General features: G+C 37.1%; 1 protein-coding gene across 6 annotated transcripts; it reads left to right on the top strand.

The window, feature by feature from the left end:
* Window positions 1-583: 583 nt before the first annotated feature.
* Window positions 584-26,628, top strand: LOC131770511 (calcium-activated potassium channel subunit alpha-1). 6 transcript variants are annotated; one of them, XM_066166708.1, is made up of 32 exons: window positions 584-995; window positions 4,630-4,691; window positions 5,253-5,346; window positions 6,054-6,165; window positions 6,767-6,842; window positions 7,036-7,111; window positions 7,593-7,670; window positions 8,075-8,164; window positions 8,785-8,876; window positions 9,602-9,712; window positions 9,922-10,027; window positions 10,420-10,502; window positions 10,727-10,796; window positions 11,305-11,370; window positions 11,540-11,629; window positions 11,985-12,103; window positions 12,568-12,636; window positions 12,831-12,914; window positions 13,361-13,437; window positions 14,182-14,241; window positions 16,538-16,648; window positions 18,436-18,483; window positions 18,742-18,852; window positions 19,627-19,723; window positions 20,054-20,156; window positions 20,839-20,934; window positions 21,217-21,303; window positions 21,710-21,751; window positions 22,377-22,665; window positions 23,271-23,401; window positions 24,128-24,322; window positions 24,593-26,628. In XM_066166708.1, exons 1-32 carry the CDS (start codon window positions 666-668, stop codon window positions 24,812-24,814), a joined length of 3,477 nt encoding a protein of 1,158 aa, XP_066022805.1. In that variant the 5' UTR covers window positions 584-665; the 3' UTR covers window positions 24,815-26,628. The 6 variants fall into 6 exon arrangements, with proteins under 6 accessions (XP_066022805.1, XP_066022806.1, XP_066022807.1 ...); XM_066166709.1 differs by lacking the exon at window positions 14,182-14,241; XM_066166710.1 differs by lacking the exon at window positions 18,742-18,852.

Genomic DNA, 26,628 nt, shown 5'->3' with positions numbered 1-26,628 from the left:
TTTGATGACACTTTAAGCACTATGTGACCTTTTCCGAATCATAACAAATTATCCACCTCGTAAATTTTTCTGAACGTTTGGAAGATGTTTTTTTTTAATTCCGATAAAAAACACAGCAAAGTTATGAAAGGTGAAACTACCGCTTATTGTATTCTATTATTCAATACAAATGAATGAATCCAACATTTATTTGAATTTTTCAATTTGAAGGAAAAACTAATTCCTACAGCGAATGTTTACAAAGTGGGTAAATATTCAAACGAAACAAGACAGTTGCTAAGCATTTGTAATTGGTTTACACATCTGGACGTTACTCTAGGAGAATTAACTTTTAGATCAACAAGCTTCCGTCCCAAACTGGATTTTGTATTTCAGCTGAATACATTTTGTAAGTTATTTTATGCAGAAATCAGTGAAATAGAATATGCAATAATCATGAAATAATTCACAGAAATACTTTTTGAGCTTAAGTCGCAATTTGTTGATTGGATTTTTTTTTATTTGAATAGGCATTTATTTGAAATTCTCATTACATGCTAATCGTACCTAGCTGAACCGGTGATTCGACTCCATCAGTCTGAATCTTGAAGAACTTCGAGGATTACAGTTGTACACGTTAATGGCTCGTCAAAAGAATAAATGGGATATTTCTGCGCTGGATCACCATGGTTAAAACGTGTACCTTAGCAGCGCTATCTGAGAGCTGTGACTTCCACTGCTTGATCGTCAAAGAAGATAGAAAGTGGTGGTACTTTATCGCAACAAGCGGCGCAATTTTCATTGGGGGATTGTTGGTCATATTAGCTTCAAGGCTGTTTATTAAAATATGCAACTCAAAACAGAGCAGGTTAAACCCAACTAAAAAGGATGCCAACAAGCAGCGGATTAATCGGTCGCACGTCGCACCGGAAGTGCAGAAACGAGGGATTTATGTCAAACTTAAGGAACAAGCCGGTACACTGATAACAGCACAGACCTTCAAGGGCCGATGTTTGGTAGGTGTAATTTTTTCGAGTAACATTAACTGAGTCAGGAAGTACAGTAGACAAATTGAGCTAGCTTGTTAACAGGAAACAAGGAGTTTCACACTTACATCAAAAAAAGAAAACATAATAGATAGTTTTTCGTCTTGGAAACGTTCGTCATGTTTTTGTTCTTTGATCTTCGTAGCGTGACACAGTTTTGTTCCAAAACAAGACGTGACATCGCCACACTCAAATTATACGCTACTCAGAAGTAATTTGATGGTTTTAAGCTTGATATCTGAAGCGATTCACTTATTTGCCTTCTGTTACAACATTGTTTGCCAGCTGACCGACTTAAATAAAACCAAACAGATCGTCGATTACCACGAACTCGCACGGTGAATATTACGTCGCTCCTGCCTAATATCATATGTCAACTGCTAATATTCTCAACGACGCGTGCAGTAAAATACATGTGCTCAGAATCATTTCGTGCCAATATTTATTTACATGTTATCGTTTAAGGCTATAATTTTTTCAATAATTGGGTGCGGTGCTACGTAAGAGGTTTCTTGTCGACCTCTCAGCGTCGAGTAGCAATCGCGTGATTCGTAGTATCCCAAATTAAATATAGCGCGCGACTTTCATGTAAATTCGTAAGCGTTTCATATCGGAAAAAATTTTGGTAGATTTTAAGTTTGATGATCGATTATCCGATAACTTATGAACCCTAAAGAGAAAATAAACAATTCCGAAAAAATCTCAGTTGTAGGTTGATTTCACTTGTGTCGTTTACAATGACACGACCAACATTCTGATAAAGTTCTTTTATTCTCGTTCATGTTTGGTCTTCAACCTGATGAGTGTTTTAAATTTTTTATTTGCCTATCACCCCCTGCCTACATTTTCTATCTCATCTCTGGAAAATGAATAATTCGTTGTTCGTCCAGCTTTTTTCCCTATTCAATATTATTTTCTCTTTTTCTGATGCGGTGACCACAAATTGGGGTATCAATTCATTCTAAGGCTCTGTTGCCCTATCACCATTATTGTCAATTACAAAGCTAAGTGGTTAATACATTAGACAGGAATGGATGCCCAAATTCTAGTATTTTTTTCCTATTCAGAAAATGTGCTATATTCATGAATATTTAGTCTTCTTGCATAAATCAAGCCAACAGCCCATCCCATTTCATTTTTTCCTTTAAAATTCCATGATAGTTTTTTTGTTTAAAGTGTTTGATGGAACCTCTAAATGATACTCTATAACTCTGAAATAATTTTTCCTTTATTTCAACAATTTCAAACTTTTTAAATGATTAAAAAGGGAAAGAAACAGAGAAGGGCACTATTTACATTGTAGTTAAGCTAATTAAGTGCCTTTCAAGTCATATGAAGGTACATTTTCCATAAAGTAAAACAAAACAATACAAATATTTGAAAGGAAAAGAGGAATAACACTTTAAACAAAGTATAATGGATAGTGCAAGGCCAAAGTAATGCAGAAATTAATGTGGAGAAAACTAATATATGAAAAGTGCTCTTATAAATAGTTTTCTTGTCGGCCTCTCTGTTTAGATGTAGGAATATCATTCCAGTAGTAGTAGTATCAAATAACTGTCAGACAGAATTTGCTAACATTTGTTTCGAAAGGACTAGGATTCAGGTACTACAAAATATATCTTTGTAACTTTCAAGGTACTTGTGAGCCTCATTGCAATAGATTTGAATCAACTGACAGATGTTCCTAACAGCCAGGCTTGAAAGCAGAAAATTGATCTCCTCAGGTTGATTACTTTATCCTCTCAGGCTAGTACTTAATGTTTTGACATAATATTTGTTTTGGCTCGGTAACTTGAAGTTTTAGAACTCCCTTATGTAACTGGTACCTAATTTTAACCACTGTAGAGTAATAGAAATTATAGAATTCTTATTGAGAAAGAGAACGGAGGATACCGATCTAGCCAATTTGTATAAAGGATTTTCCATCAAAAATAATAATTCATTACAAAAATTTCTAGACCTTCAAATTAACTCTTCAACTCCTACAAGTGACCAACACAGAATTTCTCCTTACAATATCAAAGCAATACCAAGCAGACAAGTGATGAGAGTGATATCAATTAGCTAGGGGATTATTAATTGATCCACCAACAAATTCTCCATACCAACATAAAAAAGAATTGTATGGCAGACAGTAAAGAGAATTACTTACTAGTAGTAATTGGAGATTAGGGAAGTGCGTTCGGCATTTCAAAGGGGAAATATTGTTTTTTGGTTATTGGGATAGATGAATATGCCTATGATATGTTGTCAAATAAAGGGTTATGGCGTATTGTGAAACCTGTATTTACCCTGTGTACGAAAAGGTTTTAAAGGCTAGTTATATCGTATGGTTTTAGAGGAGGCAGTCGTCGCAGTCCATCGGGCGTGTACATATGCAAGTTTTACTGTAGTTGGTGTGGTAGTTAAGTGTTAGTAAGTAGTAAGAGAATAGTTGAAAACGTGTTTAAATGTAAGCATTAATTTTATTGAACCTTCACCAACAAACAACCACATCCTCGAACGTCCGACAAACTGCGATGCACGAGGCAGCATCCTTTGCGCAACGAAATTGTGACGTCATTCAAAATGGCGCTGAAAAGATGAACGGCCGGCCGATCGAACGAAAAAAACACGGGTCAGCTTTCGCTTGCGTGCACAGGACACCTACGCGATCACAGGTAGCCCAGGAGATTAGGAAGCGTTCTTCCTTCGTCGAACGCAATAAGATATTGGGAGTAAAAGAATTATGTTTTGTGCACATTTGTTGCGCAAACTATATCTTCAGTTACTGTTCTTTGGTATGTCTTGCAAGACTTATGAGACAATTCACTAGCTGTGTAGGATACTACTAGTCTAAAGTACTTTCTTCATGTTTTGAAAAATGCGTTGAGATACTGTTTAACAAGAGTATAGTTGTTTTTTACAAATTATTCCAAAGCTCTTATCAGTTATTTCATGATACAGTTGTTTTTCTTGGAATGGGTTAGAAAAAGGTGACAAGGGGTATGAGAATAATTTTTGTTTCCCCTACCTCCCTCCCTTACCTCTTGCCTATCGACCACCCCAACTTCCCATTTACCTCTTTCCAACACTCCTCTGCTATAAGAAACCAAAATGGTGGCTATGCAATTAGGATTTGAACATTCACCTGCCAATAATTTGCACTTAAATTACAAGGCAATTCATTTTTCGGTTTGATGTCTGGGTTACTTTCCTTTCCCAGCAGTTCATATGACCCTGTCAAATTCAATTCCAGCTGTATCTACGGCAGCTACAGTGTTGCTAGTGGCATACAATAATCTCAGAAAAAGGTGTTTTCAGTTTGGGAATTTTGTCAGCTTTCAGAATGTGCGTCAGTCAAGGAATGATTTCGATTCATATTCAAGTCAATTAGTCAGGAAATATTAGGTTGGGTGTTATCAATACAGTAAGCTACGTTTTTTTATTGCCTGGTGTTGATGATCTGCAAGTAATTAACAACTGTTGTATTGATTTTTTTATTAATATCATCCTGTCCATATGGGCCAGATTGACTTAGGAGCTTCCTTTTTTTTCTGGTAATCTTGATGTGTTAACTACTGCCTTGTTTTTACATGTTTTTTTTTTTCTCTCTCAATAGGTTGTAATTTCATTCCTCCTAAGCATGCTTTATATCGTCTTGTATGCTGTAGAGGCAAGTTAGTAAGTATTAGGAGTTCTTTCCTGTTGTTTGTTTTTATTTTATCTTTTTTTTAAATTTTATCATAATTGGAATAAAAACTTCCCTGTGAATATTGTTGTTAGCACATGATGCATAGTCTAGGAAATTATTCCTTGCGAAAATGTTAATCAATTTTTAAAATATTCTTTTTAAGACAGAAGCCTGTCAAAGTAACTAATTTCTGCTCAGCAATCAAGCTGTGAAGTGGGAAAACAGCAAAGACTTGAACAACAATAGAAGACACAAAATGTAAAATGTAGCAAGCAATAATATGATGAGGCAATATTTTCTTTCAAGAATCAAAGGCTAAGTGTGGGCGTTAATACTCTCCTGCATATGAATAGGACCAAAACGATGTTGTGTGATTAAACTTTGTGCTTATCAGTTCTTTTGGTACATATACTATTGCTGAATTCAAAGTTTGAAAAAAAGAGAGGAAATTTGTAAAGATTTTTGGCAGAGCTGAACAAATATTTTTCAACTTACTACACACAGTTCCTTTGGGGCATTTTATTAAATCCATTTTATTTGTTGTTTTCCAGCCCTGTCGAGCATTGTCTGGACATGAAAAGACAAAAGCTCTGGATATTTGACATTGCTTTTAATCTTTTCTTCTTGCTTCATTTTCTTCTTCGGGTGAGGACTTCATTGCCAAGGATACATAAAAATTAATTAGCATTTTGTTCTGTTTTGAAGCATGCTAATTATTCTCAGGCTAAATGATACAGCTAAAAATTTCTGATATTTATGAAAATTTGTTCCTATTCATTGTGGTGTAATACTTATAACTTATAAGACCTTTTGGTGTGTATCATTGCTGAGTATTTTTAAAAGTTGAGCTGTATTTTGGCAAGCCTGCATGGTAAGTCAAGTTACAATCTGTAAACCAGTAGCATCAAACAATGTCTGACAATTTACAATATTCAGAAAGACTAACCAATAAAATGTCTCATTATTAAGTCATTCATCATCCAACTCCTCTAAAATGTTATCCCTTTTTTATTTTCTTTGAAACTCGTACAGGCATATCCAACCTGTCAAACAGGTTTTTAAAGTACAAAATAATCAACTGTCCAAATAATGGTAGCATAAAATGCCACATTACACTGTATTTGTTCTCTACTCAGTGCAGTTGGATATTGAAATATGGAAGTTAATTTTTTTGAAGTGGCTGCTTGTAATGTCTTCATTGGCATCTAAATCAATGTAAAAATGAAAATGAAAACTGATTTCATATTATGTACAAATTATAGGCTCAAATTAAAATGAATTGCTTATATTTGTCTTAGTCTCAAACTTTTGTTTCATCTCTAGCTGGTTAATAATCTGAAATATTGTTTAAGTTCCTTGCAGCAAATGATAAGCTGATGTTTTGGGTGGAGACGTTATCTTTGGTGGACCTCCTGACGATACCTCAAGTGTTTGTTTCTGTTGTCCTTCAACAGAACTGGCTGGGTAAGATTTATTTAGTTATTTTCTCATGCATCTGGTGTACAGATATATGCAAACAAGAAAACAAATGCATATACACCCATAAATTTAGGCCTCTGTGATAGACACCTGTTTGATAGATACCTGTATGATAGACACCCATTTGATAGACACCTGTATGATAGACACCTGTTTGACAGACACCTGTATGATAGACATGTGAATGATAAACGTCTAAAGACAGGTAGACAGTATAATGGAAAGGCATATGAACATAGTTGATAGAAAGATAGACTGACAGACTAAATCAATATACATGTACACTTACACCTATAGACAGACAAAGAAATACAAGAGAGAACGTACAGTTGAACCAGCATTAGGTGGCAGGGTATTTAGTGGTCACCCTGTTGTCAAGCAGTTGTCAAAGTCCTGAATTGTTTCCCATTAATTACTGTAATTTTCACCTCTATTAACTGGATGCGGTCATCCTTTGCTAAATCCCAACAGCCTGTCACATTATTGTGACAAGGAAGAAATAAATTATTGCTAAAATTTATTTTTTGTTAACTGATTATCAGCCTAATACATATCAAAATAAAACTTTACATTTAATTTTTTTCAGGATTAAGATTTCTTCGTGCTATGCAGTTTATTAGGCTTGCAGATATTCTTCAATTCTTGGGAATTATTAACTCAAGGTTTGTCATGTGCCTGAAATTAGGGCAATTTTGTTTTTGACATATTCTGGATTCTGTGTACATGCATGTTCTGATAACAGTGTTCAGAGTCATTTATTTTAGCTTTTGTGAGTATTATATATGCTTAAAAAACACTGTCTTGCGTGACTGAAAATGACACCTTTTATGATTTTCTTTCAATTTATATTTTTAGTGGGATCATTACGCTTACAGTCATGATTGGTAACTTGTTCGCTCTCATCTTTACATCTGCTGGGATTCTTCATCTGGTAAGTCAAGGACAAAATATGCTGAGTGCAGCAGTTTCAATAGAAGCCAGCGAGTGACTGTCTACTGCAGCCTATAAGACTTCTTGTTGCTGTTGCATCTGTTTAGCTTGCGAACAGGCTGTGGTGTTTTTGTTTTGCTGTACCGCCCCTTCTCCAGTCACACCCACTTATAGCACCATGAACAGCCATTTACGGGAAAAAGCTATTGAAACACCAGCGAGTGTGTATTAAGCCTTATGACTATGCTGAAATAGTCAGAGATGCATGATGAGAAAATCTATAGTGGAGAATTTTAGCAGGAGTCTGTTGAAGTGCTTGAATTCCAACACTTGTGTTGATAAGTTACATTCATTCAAAGATTTTTATACCTGTAACCCTTGGATCCTCAAATAGTTTGCTGGCTTTAATGTAACTACTTGTGATGAGCAGGATTTCTGATAGAGATAAATGAAATGAAATTTTTATTTTGATTTGATGTCAGGTGGAAAATTCAGGAGATCCTTGGAGCTTCAGTAATGGTCAAAGCTTGAACTTTTTTGATTGTCTCTACTTTTTAGTGGTATGCAATCCAGCTTTACAATCATGTGCTTTATTTTAATTTAATATAATTGATGATTTGTTGGTTTCCCATGTTGAAAATAGTAAACTCTTTTGATATTATATAAATTACATGCAATACATGAGCATCTTATGGTGTAATAAGCTAATGACAGATAGCTCTTTAAATGGGAAATTATTACCAAGTTGGAATTGTTACTTTGATTCTTTATTGATTGAGGGATAGTGATTGCCTGGGTTAACATTCTTGCTATGTGCAAAATCCAAATCAAGAGAGTACAAAACAAATTTTCCACTGTAGAAGCACCTTCAAATTTTAATTACTCGTAACTGGAGATAAATTAATTGATAGGTCTCATGGTAATAATTATCATTATTCTCACTGGTGCTGGTTTTAATTGACAGGTTACAATGAGTACAGTGGGATTTGGTGACATATCTGCTATAACATATTTTGGAAGGACTTTTATGATCATATTCATTTCCATTGGCCTGGTAAGTGAAGTGCTTGGTTTCTTGTTGACTGTATAGTTATTATTAAATAAACTGATGCTAAGGTTAGAGGGTGCAAACTCAGTTTCCAGACTTTTTAGAGGATATTCAACCACAAGGTTTTCAATTACAAAAGTAACCAAGTTGGTGATACAACAGGATTTTGCTAGTTGCTTCAAATCTGTACTACTCTGCTCTTGACATCCTCAAACCATGAAAAAATTTTCATTGTTTATTCATGTTTGAAATTTAGTTGGAAGATTTTTGAGAGAAGGAAAGAATGAACAAAGAAAGAATAATTTTTTTTCCTTGAACAAGATCAAATGAAAGATATACAAATGACCTTCTGGCCCTTAAGAGTGACTAGGGAAGCATACAACTTCTTCATGCTTTATCAGTCCTTAATCAAGAATAAAGGAATTGATCCTCAAAGGGGCTCATGGCTGTAAAAGAAATTCTCCTGGTCAACACCTCAGGAAATGGTGGGTGTAAAGGGTGAATAGATGATATGATATTGATAAAATATTTTGTCAAGAACTACAGAACTACAGTATGAATGAATTATAATATTTTTAGTTATAACTAAATGAATGATCTGACCTTTTGATTGTGTTTTTGTGTAGGGTATGTTTGCCACTTACATCCCAGCAATCTTGGAATATTTGGGTAGCCACACAGTTTATCATGGCTCATACAAACTCTCTGAAGGAAGAAAGTAAGGAGGAGGCATTTTAATTTATACTTGAAATGTTAAAGATTAATAGAGTTACCTAGATGTTTTTTTTTCGTCTTGTCACAAGCATCTTGTCACAAGCGTGGGACAAAGAGAAAATTGAGGCCTTATGATGAGGAATTGAACTTCATGGGGACTCAGAATTTTTTATTTATCTCAGTCACGCTTGTGATGAAACAAAAAACATCTTTCTCTATTCTTTACCAAGCTCAAAACTCACCTTCTCTCTTATTCTATTTACAGATAGAGATTAAGTTTTTAAAATATGTTTTCAGATGTCTCTGTAACATTTTGTTGTGCACATCTTCAAACATTCATACTATTATTCTAGTGGGTCAAATAAGCTAGCGGCTGAGAAAGTTTCTTTGTTTTTCAGCATAATTTTATACTTATACATATGAAACATGAAATTTTGCTTTTTTGTCAATGGCTTTGACACTGGATATCTTAAGTTTATTTGCATTTTGCATTTTATTTTTGTGGTGTCTAGTTTCCATCACAATTATTTTACATGATTAGCAAGATTACATGCTAGCTAAATAAATATAATTGGTGATTAATTGACAAATTAACCACAAAAATTGAAATTTTTTTCTTTCCCTTTTATTTGTTCTTAACAGAAGGATTTCTAAGCCATGATGTTTAATTTATAACATTATTCATAATTTCTTTAGATTTAATGTCTTTTCTTTTCCTGATTATTTTAGACATATCATTCTTTGTGGATATATCACAAAGGAAAGTGTAGAAACATTCTTACGGGATTTCCTACATAAAGATCGATCCAATGTTGCTGTAAATGTTGTCATCATGGGAAAGTGAGTATTTTATTTTCAAATTAACAAATAGATTATATGTAGCTGTGTGTCTGTTCAAGAAATCACAGGTGACATCAAAATGTCTCAAAAAATAACAAATTGGAAGATAAGGCACAGCCAAATGTGTCACTGATGTAACATTTTATTAATAGCATAATTTTCATGTTGGAAGTCACCCTCTGATCTGTTGTTTTAATTTTCTTATTTAGCTTTTTGCCAGATGCAGAAATGCAGTCCCTGCTCAAGAAACATTTTGTTCATGTATCGTACTTCAAGGGCACAGTTCTGAGTGCAGAGGACTGCAAAAGAGTTAAGGTCTGTAAATACATTGTCTAAGTCAAAAGTTTTTAAACCTCTGGGCCCAGTTTTTAATTCAAATGTAGATTAGTGCCAATCCACGGTTAAATTTAAATCCAGATTTCTCTACTGTTTTGTTCGGCAAAAGCCTTTTACAGATAATTTTCTCTTTTCTTTTTAGAGCTTACAATAATCTAATTGTAGACAAAAAGAATTGTACTGAGTTTTCTTTTAAAGCTCTCAAATCTGAAATTAGATTTCACATTAACCCTGGGTTAACTTAACCCAACTTTGAACAACCCTGCCCTGGTATGTCTAAATAGACTAGTGAGTAAACAAGATGTGAGGTCAAGTTACATAATTTTTGAACTGTCATTAACTAATACAGAAGGGTTTGCATTTCATTTTAGATGAAAGTAGCTGATTCCTGTATCGTATTGTGTAACAGAGAGTGTGTTAATCCCAGTGAAGAGGATTCTGAGAATATCATGAGGTACATTAATTTTATAATGTGTGAGAGGGGCTAAAAACTTTTGAAAAGACTTAAAACTTTTGTTCACTGAGAATTGGTTCTGTAATCAAAATATTAATTTTTTCCTTTTCTGAAAGAGTGATTCCATTCTAGGTCAGCAAAAATGTTGGATGAAAATTTGTTGAACAGCGTGTGAGAAAATGTTTTAATTATTTCTTTTTTTTTGCGCTGAACTTGATATTCAGAGTTGTAGCTGTGAAGAATTACTACCCAGGAATAAGAGTCATCATACAACTGCTTCAGTATCAGAACAAGGTAGGATTACATTCCTTATGTTGCCCTTTTACACCTTAAAATCAGTATGCATATTCTCCACACTGTTCTCTTTACATTTCCTATAGTGCTTCCAAGGAGAATTTGTCTAACAATCAAGAGCTTCTTGGTTTTGTGTTAATTTCCTTCATATTCATGACCTTTCTTTCGATTCAGGGGTATTATGTTATAAGGAGAAATCAGGTGCTTATCACTTTTTGGGGTTAAAAGGTTATATATCTTGAATGTTAATGATATCAAGTGATGTAAATTTATATTTATCAATTAACAGACTTGTTTTAAGACTTTATAGGATGGAAATAGATTAAATTTTTTTAAACTTATATTTACTTGTGCTAATAAAAGATTCCATACAACGCATGAAAAATGACTTTTGAATGGAAATGATATGAAAATTTGTCTTAGTTGGATATAATCAGTATATTCAAAGAAAGTTATCAAGAATGAAAAAATAAAGAATATTACAATAACCAATTTGATGTGTTTATAGTCGTACCTATTGAATATTCCATCATGGAATCCCAAACGTGGAGATGATGTTGTTTGCATCAGTGAAGTAAGTATACGTTAAACTGAGAATTTTTTTCCTTTTTGCTTTATATGTTTTTTAAAATGTATAATTGAGTAATATTTGTGGGGGAAAAAAAACCTTCAGATGGTAAATTTGTCAAGCTCGGATTGTTCAGATTGTATTTTCCTGATTCTGTGTCTTTTTCTTCAACCAGCTCAAGTTGGGATTTATTGCCCAAAGCTGTTTGTCACCGGGATTTTCAACACTTTTGGCCAATGTTTTTTCAATGCGTTCACATGAAACAGTAAGTTGCTCAAAATTATGAAATATAGGAATCACACAAGCAGGGATGTCCAACTTATATGACAGGCAGCTTGGCCATTTGATCAGGGCATGGGTGAAGTGACTTTCTTACCCTTTTACTCCCAAGATCTCATTTGCAATTCTCCTTACTGTCTGCTATACAATTCTAATGATATCAGTTTGGAGATTTTGGTATTGGATCAACTTATAATCCTCTAATTGTGAGATCATAATTATTGACATAAAGAGCGCTTTAAGGGGTTGTGGTCAATGATGTCTGTAAATTTTACTCAACATGTGAAATTTTAAGATGTATCGGGTAAGCCTAACTTTTAACGTTCAATATGTAATTTCAGTCAGACACTACAGAGTCAGACTCGTGGAAGACCTACTACATTGAAGGAGCAAACCTTGAATTATACACTGAAACATTATCAAGTTCGTTCAAAGGAATGACGTTCCAACAAGTTGCTGAGTAAGTTATTCATCTGGTAAATGTAAATTCGTATTACAATTATTGCCAGCTGTTCGCAATGCATTGGAGAAAGGAAAGTTCTTCTGCAGCTTTCTTTCGCCAAATTTTAATGGCCTGAGCTATCTGCTATTCAGCCGTGGAGAATATTCTCGTCTTATTTTTTTTCCTAAAGCATCTCGGTGGGTTGGAAACTTAAATCCTCGAATCTGGTTGGTTAATTACACACTTATGACCGGTCCACAGATTTTTCCAATACGAACCACGGTCTGGAATCTTTTGCGCGCTATTTGCAGCAAAAAAATTACTTACTGATCTTGGTCAGCGCGTATGGGAAAAAACTGTGTACTTGGTTTTGAGTGGAGCCGTCGGACTTCAGCCTTGGTTCGTATCCAAGAACTGGGGCACAGTGTTTCCCCATACTAACTTCCCGCCCGGTAAATGATATTTATTTATTTTCATGACAGGATTTGTTTTGGTAAGCTTGGCCTCCTGCTCATTGCCATAGAAACTATTAAACCTGATGGAGAAAAAGTGTAAGTATTCACGCAACCTAAAAGAAACTTTTGATTGCGAATTTCCTGATATCTATCATGTTACTAAGTACAACATTCTGCATTAATGATGAGATATTTGTTTTACATAAAAAAAATACATAAGAATTAATGCTGTCGCTCTACGAAACTCCTCAAGGTAATTCACTGTTATTTCTTGGTTTTTTTCCCTCAAGATTCAACATCAATCCTTTGGACAAGACCATTGAACAACGGACACGAGGATACTTCATAGCTGATTCCGCATCTGAAGTCAAGAGGTACATAATTAAATTCTTCTGGTATTTCAAGGGTTAGTGCGTCAAATTACTTGTCCTTGTGCGTGTAGTTAGGCAATAAGAAAATAACACTCGTGCAGTGGTTTACACGCAAATGCGTATATTCGTCTTTTGCAAACACGTATTCTCCACGCGAATACGGTCATTAAGGGAGATAGTACTTCAATCGACAATATAATTCTTAAATGGTTGTAATTTCCACTAATATTGCAGGCGCTGACAATGTATCTTGTTGTAAAATTTAGCTCAAGTTTGTCAAAGTATCCCAAATTAAACCGTAAGGCTCATCTTGCAAGAAAAACGTGTTTCTACGACTAACTAACTTGCTAACTTCATCCTATCTTACTTTCCGAGATATCATGACTTTCTCATTTTCTTGCTGCTAAAGTGACCTTCATAACCAATAATTAATTTTGACCTTTTTCAAGGGCTTTACATTACTGTGTAAATTGTCATGCTGATGTGAAACAACCAGAGCTGATAAAAGAGTGCGACTGCTCCAAAGGTACAAAAATAAACCGGGTTAACATATCATTTTGGCTCGAAGGGCTTAAAATATTCGCCTTGTCCCTACAAACTTTGCCGAATACTTGATCTTGTCTTCCTAGTTTTGATTTATATGGAGTGTGTAAAGGCAAAAATTAATCGAGTAAATATGATTTCTTGTGTCATTGAACTTGTGTGGGATAGTCAAAGGGGCTACCTGTACACCATGGCTTGTCAATCTCGGACAATTTAAACTTAATTTTCCATGGTTGTGATTTGCAATCCACGTCAGTCTTGTCCATTCTTGTGTTTTACCGGTTCCTTTGGCATTTGTTGAATAAGCCGAACCACTATTTCGAAGTTTCCTTTCAGTTACAAAACACATTTCAGTGATTCAAAGGACAACTGACAATGTAGGGATGTACAGGAAGCTCCGATGAGTTATGAAAAGTTGGTTCAGATTTCACTTAGGGGCAGTTATGGTCAAGTATTGTGATTGCTAACTTTCGAAATTATTGATGAAAGCGTAATGACACAGCCACAACTCTATGACCGGTAAGAACCACCAAATTTTAACTTTTCCAAGCAATAGAACAGATAATTGCTCTCCATTTTGTAAGCTAATGCTCATAACTGTATAGCAAAATTAAATCTGTCTCTGTGAAGTGCTGCTTAACTCTGGCTAAACCTAATCACTAGGCGCAGCCTTTTAATTGATCTTCTTGCTGCAATACTAACAATTCATTACTTCTTCCAACTAAAGGAACCCTCACTTTCCGTGGATTAGGCAAAGCCGTTCTCATCACTGCAACTGCTGCGAGTAGTTAGTATCTGTCTTGTCAACCTCATACGTTCTTTCTAACACTAAACACTATTTGATAAATTCCATTCTTAAATGTAAGCTCTAGTGTTCTATACGTGCTTATTTCTTAGACTTTCTTGTTGTTCTATTGTTAAGAAGCCTTTCTCATCTAGATCTTAAAATTCTCAAACAGCTACATTCATGTGTAAAGCTCGCGTTGTCCCTACCCCTAATAGATTCTTCTGGCACGTGACTGTCCTTAAAGGAACAGTGTCACGCAACGGGTGCATGCAAATGTCACTCGAGTTTAGGTTTCCAGGTTTGAGATGAAGTATAAGTTTATGAAGCAAACACACAAAAGTTTCTGCTTCTATGTGGTTTCCTCAAACTTAGGGTTAAGATAGGAGACAGTTCACGGGCTAACATGGTAAAGAAATGTAGCTTGCTCTACACTAAAATTTTCTTTTCGTAGAGGGATCTTTAGTCTTAAGTCCTGTGTGCTGGTGTCATTCTTTCTCCTACAGAAAAAATATCACAAGTTTGTGCATTTGCATAACGCTTTCTCCTTATATTGTGGTGATTTCCATCCTACATCAATCGCCACTTTTTCAGTGACACAAATTTACTTAATTTTCACTTTTTCTCTGCTAAATCACATGTATAACATGTATTGCATTTGATGTGCAGTTTCCATTATAAGGGATACTTTAAAACCAGTATAGCTCTTGGTGTACTTGGTACCTTGTGTATGGGAACATATCGTGTGCCCATCGGATGCGCCCATATTATGTGCAACAATTTGCAAAGTACATCCTATGATGTCATTTTATGCCCCATACATAATGTTCTAACCATTGACCACACATTATCGTCTTATGTGTCACTCCACTTTTCATTACGTTAAAAGTCACCACTCTGATCTGAACTGGTTACACTTTTTTTGGTCAGAACGAACTCCAATCAAATTAAAAATAGGAGTTCATGGAATGGAATACCTTACCATTAATGCATAAATATCTCTCTTAATAAATCATATCAACCTTGTCCCCCTGGGGTTGCTCGGTCAGTTTTGGAGATTAGGGCTGGTGAAGAGAAACTACTTGAAAGCACCGCTGATGGGTTCTCTTTTTGCACTAATGATATTCGGACCCCCCCCCCCCAAAAAAAAAAAAACAACAACAACAACAACAACAACAACAACAAAACAGTTTGATTGGCATTGGTTCAGGTCTTTCAAAACGAAGAAGACAGCACTTGGTTGGTCTTAAGTTTATCCAAAGCATTACCAGACCGGGCGTCGTCTTGGAAAAAACCTAGCGATAAACCTCTGGTCGATTTTAAATAGTGTTTTGCAAACTGCTAGGATCAGTCTTGCCATATGTGGATCTTGTATGAGGCTTAGCTCACCAAGTAGTGGTCTACGGTACCTATCCATTGTTTAAGTTGGGGTAAAAAATCTAAGCTTTCGCCGAAAAACTACATCATTAGAGATTTATCTTAGTAGTGGAGAATGCCTCCGGGAAATCGCAGGGTCTGAGTTTCGAGTCCACGTGGGTGACTCGGATTTTTTTGCTTGTTCCTCGCCAGCGAAAAATGCTGGACGTATTTGTTCACCACTCATAGTTATTCCTAACTACTTTGTGTAGCTAACTGTATTACGATGGCCTCTTAGAAATCATCGTCTTTTCCTCTATGAAGTGCTTCTAACACACTGCGTACTTCGCTCATGTCTATTTTTCTGCATCTGTTGTTGCGTAAACTAAGCTATGCACCCTGTATGGATTAACTTTAACCCTATTAATCTGACCACATGCACCTGCACTTTGGAAACCAGTTTTACGTGCTTCCAGGGAGTCTTGAGATCCTAGTTATTCATTAACTTTGAGTGGTATTTTGTCAGTGCTCCAATATTGGAGATTCTTTCTTGATTTGCACCCTCAGAGTTGACTGAGTTGAGGAAGAATTTTTAAAAAGCAAAGAGGCATTTTATACGTAGTGTGGAACAAGTTGTTAAGAAGGGTTAGAGCCACTTCCAGAGTATATTTACGACAAAAACCAACACTCGGACTCGGACTTTATCGGTTAGTTTGATCATCCGATGAGGTAGTCCTGGAAACGAATATTACGGTGGCTGGAAAAGATTGTTATTGTTGGTGGTGACTAACTGAGATTACCGTTGACTACTGTTGATCCATGTGTATGACATGACTTGTGACATTCCTTGATTTGTTATTGGATGAATGGACAGACGCATTCGAAACGTTGAGAAATATGTTTTGTTTTTCACGGTGAATTCCTCTGATTTTGTTTATTTAAGAAAATGAGACAGATGTTCACTTAACTGGTGTAGTCAACCATGCTGTTGATCATGACACAGCCTATTTGTGTTTTGCACCAGAAGGCAAACAAAGAAATGGCAAACCACCAGGCAAGTTTGACGTGAGATTTTGGTAATTAACTCATTCCTTTTAATGGCAGTAAGAATGTTTTCTGTGCATATAAATTTCACGAGTGATAGCGCCGGCTCATGGATAAGAAAGAAAACAAAACAAAACAAAAACCTAGCAGCTTTTTACCTCGTGTTGCTGGATCTCACCGAAAAGGTAAATGATCACTCGGAAACGAATGTGGTGATCCATGATCTCTTCTCCATAAGCTTGTTTGTCTAATATGAATTCTGTAGCATTTTTCAGCGAGGAAAACTAGAGTAAAAGTCATTTTAGACAAATGACCCAAGAACCGATTGTTTTAAGCCAAGATTGGCCCTTGCAAAATTCTGGCTTGACAGCCGCTAGCCTGGTTAGTAATAAGACTGGTTATTTTTGTTTTATTTGTTCGTTTTTCTGTTAATCAACGAAGAGGTGTTGTGCTAAGTGAATCATTGAGGTTATGAAGGAAGAAAAACTACTCTTAAAATGAGAAAAGGCTATCAGATAGAAACCAAATTAATCTTTGAAGGATTCTAAAGTATCGATCTCTTTGAATTAAAATAAAGAAATTATGAAGGCTGGGTGTTATGAGTGTAATGCTGCATTGTAATGCCAACAATTCATTTGATTTTTCGATTCTTAACTTTTTTCTAACTGTGTATAGTGCCTTTACATTCGTGAAGTATTTTATGCACTTGCAATAAAATAACAAAATAGAAACATGTGTCACCTGCACATTTAAAACCGCTAATAAGTCATGATAACAACACGAATATGTTTTCAAAATGGCATGACGTAGGAATGGGGGGAGTAAGGTTAAGTTAAGTAAATGTTAGATATTTCCTCGACGTATGTCCAGATGTTTTTTTAAAATTTTTATGCGTGTCGATTAGATAAGTTAGTTCGTAGAAAAGACTTTAAAATAACTGATTTGGTCCAAGAAACTGCCTAGTCTATCCATGGGAGAAACCGAGTTCGAGGTTACAGATTGACATATTTAGATTGGACGAATTTTGTGTGTACAATTTATCGACGGTTGAGTTAGAGCGATTTTTCATTAAGTGTCGAAAGTAGTTCTACTTCGATTTGTGATTGGTCCTGAAAACTCGCGCCACTCATCCAATCAGATGCAAAACTAAAACCAATCACGACTTGGTCGCCTGCGTCTTCAAGCGTTTTCCCGCGCTCAGGGCAGTTTTTCGGTTTGGACCTCGAGTTCTGATTTGCTGTTTAAGGTATTATTTTCTTCTGATTGGCCATTTTGGTAACTTTAGTTTTCACGACACTCAATCGAAAAGTGCTGTAAGAGATCAGATTTGGCCGATTGCATCGTAACCGCTTAACACACGCTAGGGGAGGGAAAGTGGCGCTTAGTGATCAGAGGGGAAGAGAAGTCGACTTAATGGAGAGATTACGGGCAACTTCAATCTCGTAGTCATCTGGTTGGAAATTGTTCTTCAGAAATTGCAAATAACGGAGCAATAAGCTAATAAATATAGACGCGAATGAATACGGTTTTGATTGTATGCAAGTCGGGGAATATGTCTTAAACTTGTTGCTGCTGAATAACGTCGAAGCAAGACAGTATAATTCCCCCTTCCTCCCATCCCCTGCCCTCTCCTATCAGGTTAGAACTCTTACATTTAGGCAGGTTAAGGTCACGTGATTTTAGGGAACTTGGACTAATTTCTTCTCAAGGTTTACAAGGAAAGAAATCACAGTAAGAGGGAAAATACTTAAGCAAATCTGAAAACCACAAGGTTAAATGTTTGCTGTATTTACGTAGATATCCGATGTGCTGTAGCCGCTACTAAGAATAAAAATTCAGCGTTCTGTAAGTTCTTGTAAATGGTTGTTTAAAAGGTCTTTGGTCATTTTGGTGACGTCACAGTCCATTTTCACTTCAGCAAACACTTCTCCAGTCCATTGCAATCACTGACAGTTGCATCATCATATATGACGGTCAAGGTGTCACTTCTTCGAGCTGTTATCACCGTCCATGTCGCATATCGCCACAAATTCACATTGGCAGAATTTCATTGAAAAAAATTTGAGGCCTTTTCTTGCGTCTCTCTCTAATTTTGATTCTTAGATCGACGAAACAACAAACCTCATGGCGGTTCAAGAAATCTGCTATTTGTGGAAGCTGTGTGGAGTTCAAAAAATGCATCTGTTAGTGACCATTGTATAGAAGTGGAAGAGTGTAAGAAAGCAGAAATTTTCTCTCCGTGCGAGCGCTCGTCGGACCAGAATTTTCTGTACAGATACAAGCCTGCCATAGACATTTTTAAAGGGCGGAAATTTATCTGTTCGTAAGAATAATTTATGCAAACTTAGCCACCCACTTTCGCGCTCGTTGTACCTTGAGACCTCTTACTTTGGTTTAAACAGGCCTCGATTTTTTTGGTTTATTTTGTTGTCTTTCGGACTAGATTAACTTGGGAAATTTAATAGGATATTGTAAGTCTGTAGAGGGTCTCCTTTTTTTTCTTTCCTCTTTGTGATTTTCACTGCTATACATGCAATCATCCTGTGACTAGTTGTCTCTGGAATTTTTCGCGTGTTTCGTTTCATCTAATAAGAACTCATACTTCCAACACACTAACAGTGTGCTCCTTTGAAAAATCATTGCCATAGTTGATTTGTACACCAAAGCTGGGTAGTTCTGTCTTCGGAAGCAATTTGCGTTTTTATATGTTGTGTAATTAATATTTCCTTGAGAAAAAGGTTCGAAGTCGTCGTAGTCCTTGAAAGGGTAATAGGAGGGTTAGAAACTGCTGTGAACTAAATGGAGGCGTTCTTTTGTCTCCTGTAGCATTCGATTTGTAATTTATATGAAATTATATTTTTGTTAGTTGAAATACATTTAAGCCAAGATAGCTTGTAACGTTAGATTTTACTAAGCAATTTCACCAATATCAAGCGAAAATATCGCAATAATGGAAATAACACTTGATGTTTCTTTTCGTGTCCTCAGTTAAAGCGGTCGACCCGAGACTGTCTTTTAGTTTAACAAGCAAACAAGGTGGAGAGGCAAGGCAGGGCACCTACAAAGTTCTACACAAGCTTAAAGCGTAAGTAGGTTCTGGAAAAGTACGCTAGGATTGCTTGGGTTTAGCCTTACATCGCCTTCTCATTGGTCTAGAAAACTCACACGACTCTATCTCAACCAATCAGATGGAAATTTAAAACAACCGCGACTTGTTCACTCGCGTTTTCCCGCTCTTTTAGCAGGCTGTGTCTTCAAAATTTCGTCCCATAGCTAAGTGATTTCCATGGTCAAAAGATATCTCTGTGAGTCAGTTTTGCGCTCGGGGGTCGCCTTTGCAAAGGAAGATGGTGTTTGTAAGTGGAATCCCAAGAAAAGGGTTTTGCTTACATACTGCTTTAACTTCTGTTTTCAGTTTAAAAGAGCAACAAGCAAATGATGGTGAAAAGAAGCCTTGTTTTGACATCTCAGGGACGTTTTATTGGTGCCAGCCGACGCGATTTGAGAATGTTTTGCTGGTATGTTGGAAAAAATAACCCGAAAATTAAACTTTGATAAAGGAAAGGGGAGAGGTGGGGGTGTGTTATGTCCCCCTCTTTCTAAACCTCTTTCACTCCCAAGATATAAGTATAAATTCTCATCTTTTTCTGCCTTCCATTTCCTGTAATTTTAGATCTAAGAATTTGGGGTTGGACTGAAAATAAGCCCCTAAGGCGGTTCATTTTTCTTTCATTTCCTGTCTACTTGAAAATGTAATCATATCACTCTCAAGGGTGACAGTGTTAAGCAGGTAATTTAGTATTAACAACGCTAAAGCTCTCTAAAGCTTTAAAGGTCTCCTTTTTCCTCAGGACTCTCCACGTACTCTGAAACTCAGGTTTGTTTAGTCCCAAGCCAGTGTTTTGCTTGGAGATCAGAGTTAAAACAGATCCCACACTCGTTAACCCTTTTAACGCCCAGAACTTATCAACATGTAACTTCTCCCTATAATATCTATACATTATCCAACAAACAGGTGATGAGAGTACTTAAACTTATCAGGTAGAAGTTGTTACCTACAACTAATACCAAATTCTTCTATCGAATTTACAAGGAAATGTGTCGCAGCTAGAGGGGAGAATTATCAATCAGATCTTGGGAGGCCCTCAGGGAGGTGCTTCTTGCAGTTACAGTATTGTAGCTTTTTTTCTTCTTCTACAGACTCGAGAGGATGCTGTGAATATCGTTTTCTCGCACCATATACTTGTCTGCGTTTTCAACGAGGAAGACGCCCCGCTTCTGGGGTTGAGACCATTGGTAAGTTAAGCAGTTTTGCTTGGTTTGTGTGGTGTTCTTGGTTGAGACACTTTTGTCTTACACGGTGTCTCTTCGCCCGGGATATAATTGGGTACCGGGAACGTGTTAGTAAAGCTTTTGAGTCGGAAAGGAGGGACCAGGAATGGACTTCCATCCCGTCCAAGGGGAGTAGCAATACTCCTCGTCGCTTCATCGTCAAGACACCGGAGAATGCACGGGCGTGCACGTTTCTCGTGAAATTTGAGATCTAATGTTTTATTGACTTTTCACTTTACCTCCTAGGTCATACCTTTAAGAGCTAGCAATCTGCTGCAATCTGAACTCAAGAAAATTGTCTTTCTTGGAAACAAGGAGTACATGGCGAGAGAGGTATGGTGCAATGAGACAGCTGCCTTTGATGAGGGTGGTGCATTGAGCGTGATAAGTGTAATGTCAATCGTTCAGAGCAATTTACAACGGAGTGTTGCAAGTAAGCGGGATTCTGTCGGTTCTGATGAACTACGCACGTTGATTGATCTTACAATTTCTCGCCACCATTGTGCAATCAGATACAAAACAAAAACCACGGTGACTCAACAAATGCTTTTTTGTCGACTTATCAAATGTGTACTTTATGATGTGTATACTTTGTAGTCAATCGTCCAAACTTACGCTGCAGATTACGACAATTCCAACCGAGCCCCTTGCACGAGTGAAAAGAAATAAGCCCAAAGGAAATTAGGTCCTTGTAGCTTACTCATGTAGCATCTTTAAATGTTTTGTTTTATAATTTCAGTGGCATCAGTTGTGCAATTTTGAGGATGTTTTCGTTCTTCCGGTGAGTAGGAATGTCACACATACACCCTTATTAACCGTCATCAACTCTTCTGACACTCATCATCAAGTGAGAAGGAGAACAGGCGTCCGTTTCTCAAGTGATTCGGAAAGTTCTCTGGCCCTGAGACCATTCCGTAGCGTACTCCTTTGCTATGAACCTCCCGGAGTATCTGGAAGCGCACGAAAATTTTGGGTTCGAGAAAATCAGTTGGATTGGGCCTCGAAGAGTTTTCGGGTCTTTTTAGAAACGCTAGCCATGTCTCTTAGAACTGTGCTGTCTTACTTAAACAAAGAAAGATAGCATGGATTCCCTTCGTGTCGAGGTTCGCGTATCCCGAACTTTTTGTTATGTCGTATGTAGGAAGCACGTCCCACGTGACTGACATGTGACAATACGACGCCTACACTGCATGCTACCCTGGAATATATAGGTACCTGTGAATTTACTCGGAAGCGTGATTGTTACGGTCTAATATTCGATCCAATACAGGAAGCAATACTTTACTTTCCTTAATGCCTCGGAAACCTGGATATGCAGCTGCGGTAATGAATCTCAAGGCTCGTTACAGACTTACTTCTCTTCAAAGTTAGTTTACAGCTATAAATTTCTGTACCTTGTATTTCAGGGCTCTCCATTTTGCCGAGCGGATCTGCGGGCTGTCAATGCAAACTTGGCGGACATGGTCGTTTTCTTGTCGCCTTCTACGGCTAGAAAAACCGACGACCCGAAGCTGGCCGATAAGGAATCAATTTTAGCGTCGTTGAATCTGAAAGCCATGTCATTTGACGACGCGGTTGGAATGCTAAGCGAGAGTACAAGGAATGCTTTTGCGGGTCCAGAGTTTCACGAGGCGCCGCAAGTGGAGAGAAGAGGCTCAGCTTATGGATGCAATGTCCCAATAATTACAGAAGTTGGTAGGTGCCTTGTTTATTATATGGGAATAGCTTTAGTCGCCTTACCCAGTTTCCCTGGTGGGGGTGCCATTCTGATAGAGAACGGGATGCAGACACTAGCAGGGCATAAGGAAGTATAAATAGTTGGAGGCTCCGCTCAGGCATGTGATTGGGTACCGGCAAACTATAGAAAAACTTAACAAATTGCTTTGGAGTAATCTGCGATGATCTAGTGTACCGCGATAGAGATAGAATGAGTCCATACTTTACCGAACTGGCAAGAGGCGCTTATTAAATTTGTAGACTTGTCGTTACTAATCCTTCTCTTTTTAGTTTGTTGTTTTCCTTTTACATCTAAGAGCGAGGCATTTTAGAAGGTGAAACTTTCCAACACTTTTGCTTTGGAATGTGGCGCTTTTTCTTCCTTGCTGAAACCATCACCAATTTAGCCTTTCTGTGTTGTGGTAGACTTTATCTTGCTCTTAAAGTTCAACTCGAAAAAGCTGTAACATTATGTAGATGGTGTCAGGCTTCGTTAGCTGGTGATATGGTTAAAGCACGAGAAAGTCCTTGAGTAAAATGCGTCAAGATGTAACACCTGTCTTATACTTGCACGACATTTTCAGCTTTTGACCAGAGTGTGCAGTACCTAGACATTGATGACGAAGACGATGATGACCTTGAACTCTACCTCACCCAGCCGTTCGCTTGTGGTACAGCTTTTACTGTCTCCATGCTGGATTCGTTGATGAGCGCGGTGAGTAGCTGAGAAGAGAATTAAAAATGTTCACGCGCAGTTAACTAAATGATAGCTGCGAAGATTAGAACTGTCGTAAGATAAGCGATTTTGTGGAAGAATATAACTGCCCGATGAGAATTTGAACAGATTATCTGCCATGAAGGGGACTTACCGTGGAGGGGTGGGGGAAGTATTGTGGGGTTCTGGGAGTTCAGTCGTCTCACAAGGACACAAAATAACCATGGCTTTTCATTTTCGTCAGTAGTCACGAGGTAAAGCATTATGGGCCGGTAATTTGCACGAGGTCTAACCCAAACCACGGTTTTACGCGACTAGTGGGCATTAGGCTTTCTCTATAAGAGGGTTGATTTAATTTAATACATTTCCTTCCAATGTCAGCTTTATGCCCTTAAAAGGTTCATCTAAAGTGAAGATCGTTTGGAACGCGGTTTTATTAAACAACTGCTAACTTTTGTTTAAATGGTCGGCCCAATGTTTTAGGGATTCGAGTTGGCTTCTGTCAGGAATTATCGAACAGTCTTTCTGTAAAAAATCGCAGTTCCCGGGGGGCGCTAATGGCGGATAACAGAGTAACGAAGTAAAAATCCCTCCTTGCTCTTCTTTTGTAATTCCAGGAATATTCCCTTCTGATCAGCCTCTCTCATTCGTGAACCTTTCTCCGTGACCTTTCCTCTTAGTTGTAGCAAAGAGAATGTTGATTCCAATCACTTACTTTTGTCACAGAGCTACTTCAACCCAGACGTGCTAACGCTCGTGCGGAATCTGGTAACCGGTGGCGTGAACCAGTTTCTAGAGGAACATATCGCTGAAGGAGACGAGCTAAAAGGAGGCCTGGACGCTACACAGACAGCAGACACCAGGAGCCGGTGTAAAATTGTGCAGATATCGCTGTTTGATGGTCCACTGGCGCAGTACGGAGTAAGTCTTCTTCAGTTCATCGCTGTCCCTTGGTTGGCTTGAGTGGCAGAGCGTAATACTGCTTTTTTGGATCCTGGGTTCGAGCCCCAAACTGAAGTTATACTCTTGTAGTATGATCCGCGGACGCTCCTTGTCGCGCGTTTGGTTAGCATTTCCTCGCTTAATGAGTTAAGCGGCTGTGGATGACCTAAAGATCTATTGGAAATAGCTTGTGTTATGGCCTTCATTCCTGGATTAATTTGTGTGTAATCATTTCTTTTTTCTCTACAGGATGGTGGCAAGTTTGGCGACATGTTTTTGCACGCCTTGCAGTCCTCGTCTATGATCTGCTTGGGTCTCTACCGCTTCCGTGACAGTAACAAAATCAACATTGGAATTCCGTCTGCCAAACGGTACGTGATTTGCTCGCCGCCATACAACTTTGTACTTCAGCAAACAGACCTGGTGTTTGTGCTGGCACACTCAGATCCACAGCTTGAAAAATTCAAATAGTGACGTTTTAACAAGTTTATTGGTTTTATACGAGAAAGATCTCACTGCATATCCCACTACCATTGCGTGACAACGTAGGATGAAATTTTAAGTCACGCAATTGTCAGGTGTCTGTCGTAGCAGAGTTTCGATGATATTTCGGTCAAGAGAAATGTGCACGCAATTTGGTGATAATATAAGCACATAAACTTGAAGTATGAGGATAACATACTTTCATTCAAGTTTTGTTTAACTATTTTGGGTAAGTCACACCAAATTTAAAGTCCCAATGGAAACAAGACTTGAATGAAAATCGGTAAAGGGGCACTTTTATCTCCAAGTTAGGGCTTTGATATGAGTTAAAAAACGCACGCGAATAGAATTTTTAAGAGTCATTAGTAATTGACACAAAACAGATTGAATTAGGTTGACCTTGGTAATTAATTGTATACTTAATGCACTACAGGTTAACTTAATCATAACAACCACGATCTACGAAATGTACGAATATGCGTGGGTAGAAATTAAGCTTGGAGCTTGGGGATGAAAGGGGTAATTCCAACCTCCCTTCCCACAACTGGTCAAGATGTAATTTCTCCCTTCAGTGTATTGAGTGCATTGGTAATAAGAATATTGCAAATTGTAAAATTATCTTGTTACAGTTGGATTTTGCGAAAATTCACGGAAAACGTTTTACATGTAGAAGTTTGCTTTTAGATTTGAGAAAGTATTACCGTTGGTACGAGAAAAGTTTATATATTTAATTTCTTATTTATTTTCAAGTTTTCATATTTTTGGTTTAATTGTTTGGTAAGGTATATATTTCTTCATATTCAATTGTTTATTGGAAAAAAAGTAATTCAGTACCGCATGCTTACGTTCAAAACGCTGTCGATGATAAGGGCCCAATGAGAGCCTGATATTAGTGTTTTCGTTTAGTTCTTACGTACAGATAAAATAAAGTAAGTTCATAGAGTGCAGTCATATAGCGTCGTGTAGCGATTTTCGATGGAGAGTTGTAAAATCAAATCCAAATTAATGAGAGGAAATGGTGATCGTAGTGGGTAGTCAGAACAAACGAAAATAGCAGAGAGAGTTATTGAGAAGTCAAAATGAAAAAGAAAAAAAACTGTAACAACAACAAAACAACAACAAAAAACAGTTAGGTCCACAAAGCACGAGAAAACGCGAGTGGATAAGTCCTGGTTGGTTTTAATTTTAAATATTATTGGCTGAGAGTCTAGTGCATGTTTTCCTGATCAATTACAGGGACGCTCTGTTAAAACTGAAAATGAAAACGGTTCAATGTAGGACGATTTTTGCAACTCGGTTGAAAATTACTTCAGCAGCCATTTTGTTTTATATACACTATAAACAGTCTGCCATCCACGCACTTGTCAGAGTTGAACTGTCAATGCATTTGCTCTCGTTTGTTTCAAGAAACAAGTATGACCGCTGGTGATGCTAATGAATGTACTCTTTTGAACGGATAGGAAGTCTTAATTGTCCTGAATCTTTTGAAAGTGTTTAGTGTGTCGAGATCGGCCGAAAATTTAGGAGCAAGACTGATATCACATCGAATTTTCTTCTGGCTCACTTTTTTTAATTAATTACTTAATATTTCACAAAGGAAGTCCAATAAGTAAGTAGATTAAAAATTCTAAACCACTATTTCAGTTGAGGGAAAATTTTGTATAAAACATCGGAAATATTTGTAATGTTACAGCTGCTGATCGGCTGTTTATTTAATAAGAGATTTTTTTAGCTGATACTAAGTATCTGGTAACTTTTATGTCAATTCACTCTGCAAGAGGTTTTAAATAAATCATAACAGT

The sequence above is a fragment of the Pocillopora verrucosa genome, chromosome 5 (genome assembly GCF_036669915.1).
Source record: "Pocillopora verrucosa isolate sample1 chromosome 5, ASM3666991v2, whole genome shotgun sequence".
In the NCBI taxonomy this organism is placed as follows: Eukaryota; Metazoa; Cnidaria; class Anthozoa; order Scleractinia; family Pocilloporidae; genus Pocillopora; species Pocillopora verrucosa.
Note: the sequence above shows the minus strand (reverse complement) of the source record. Positions and strands in the feature narration are given on the sequence as shown.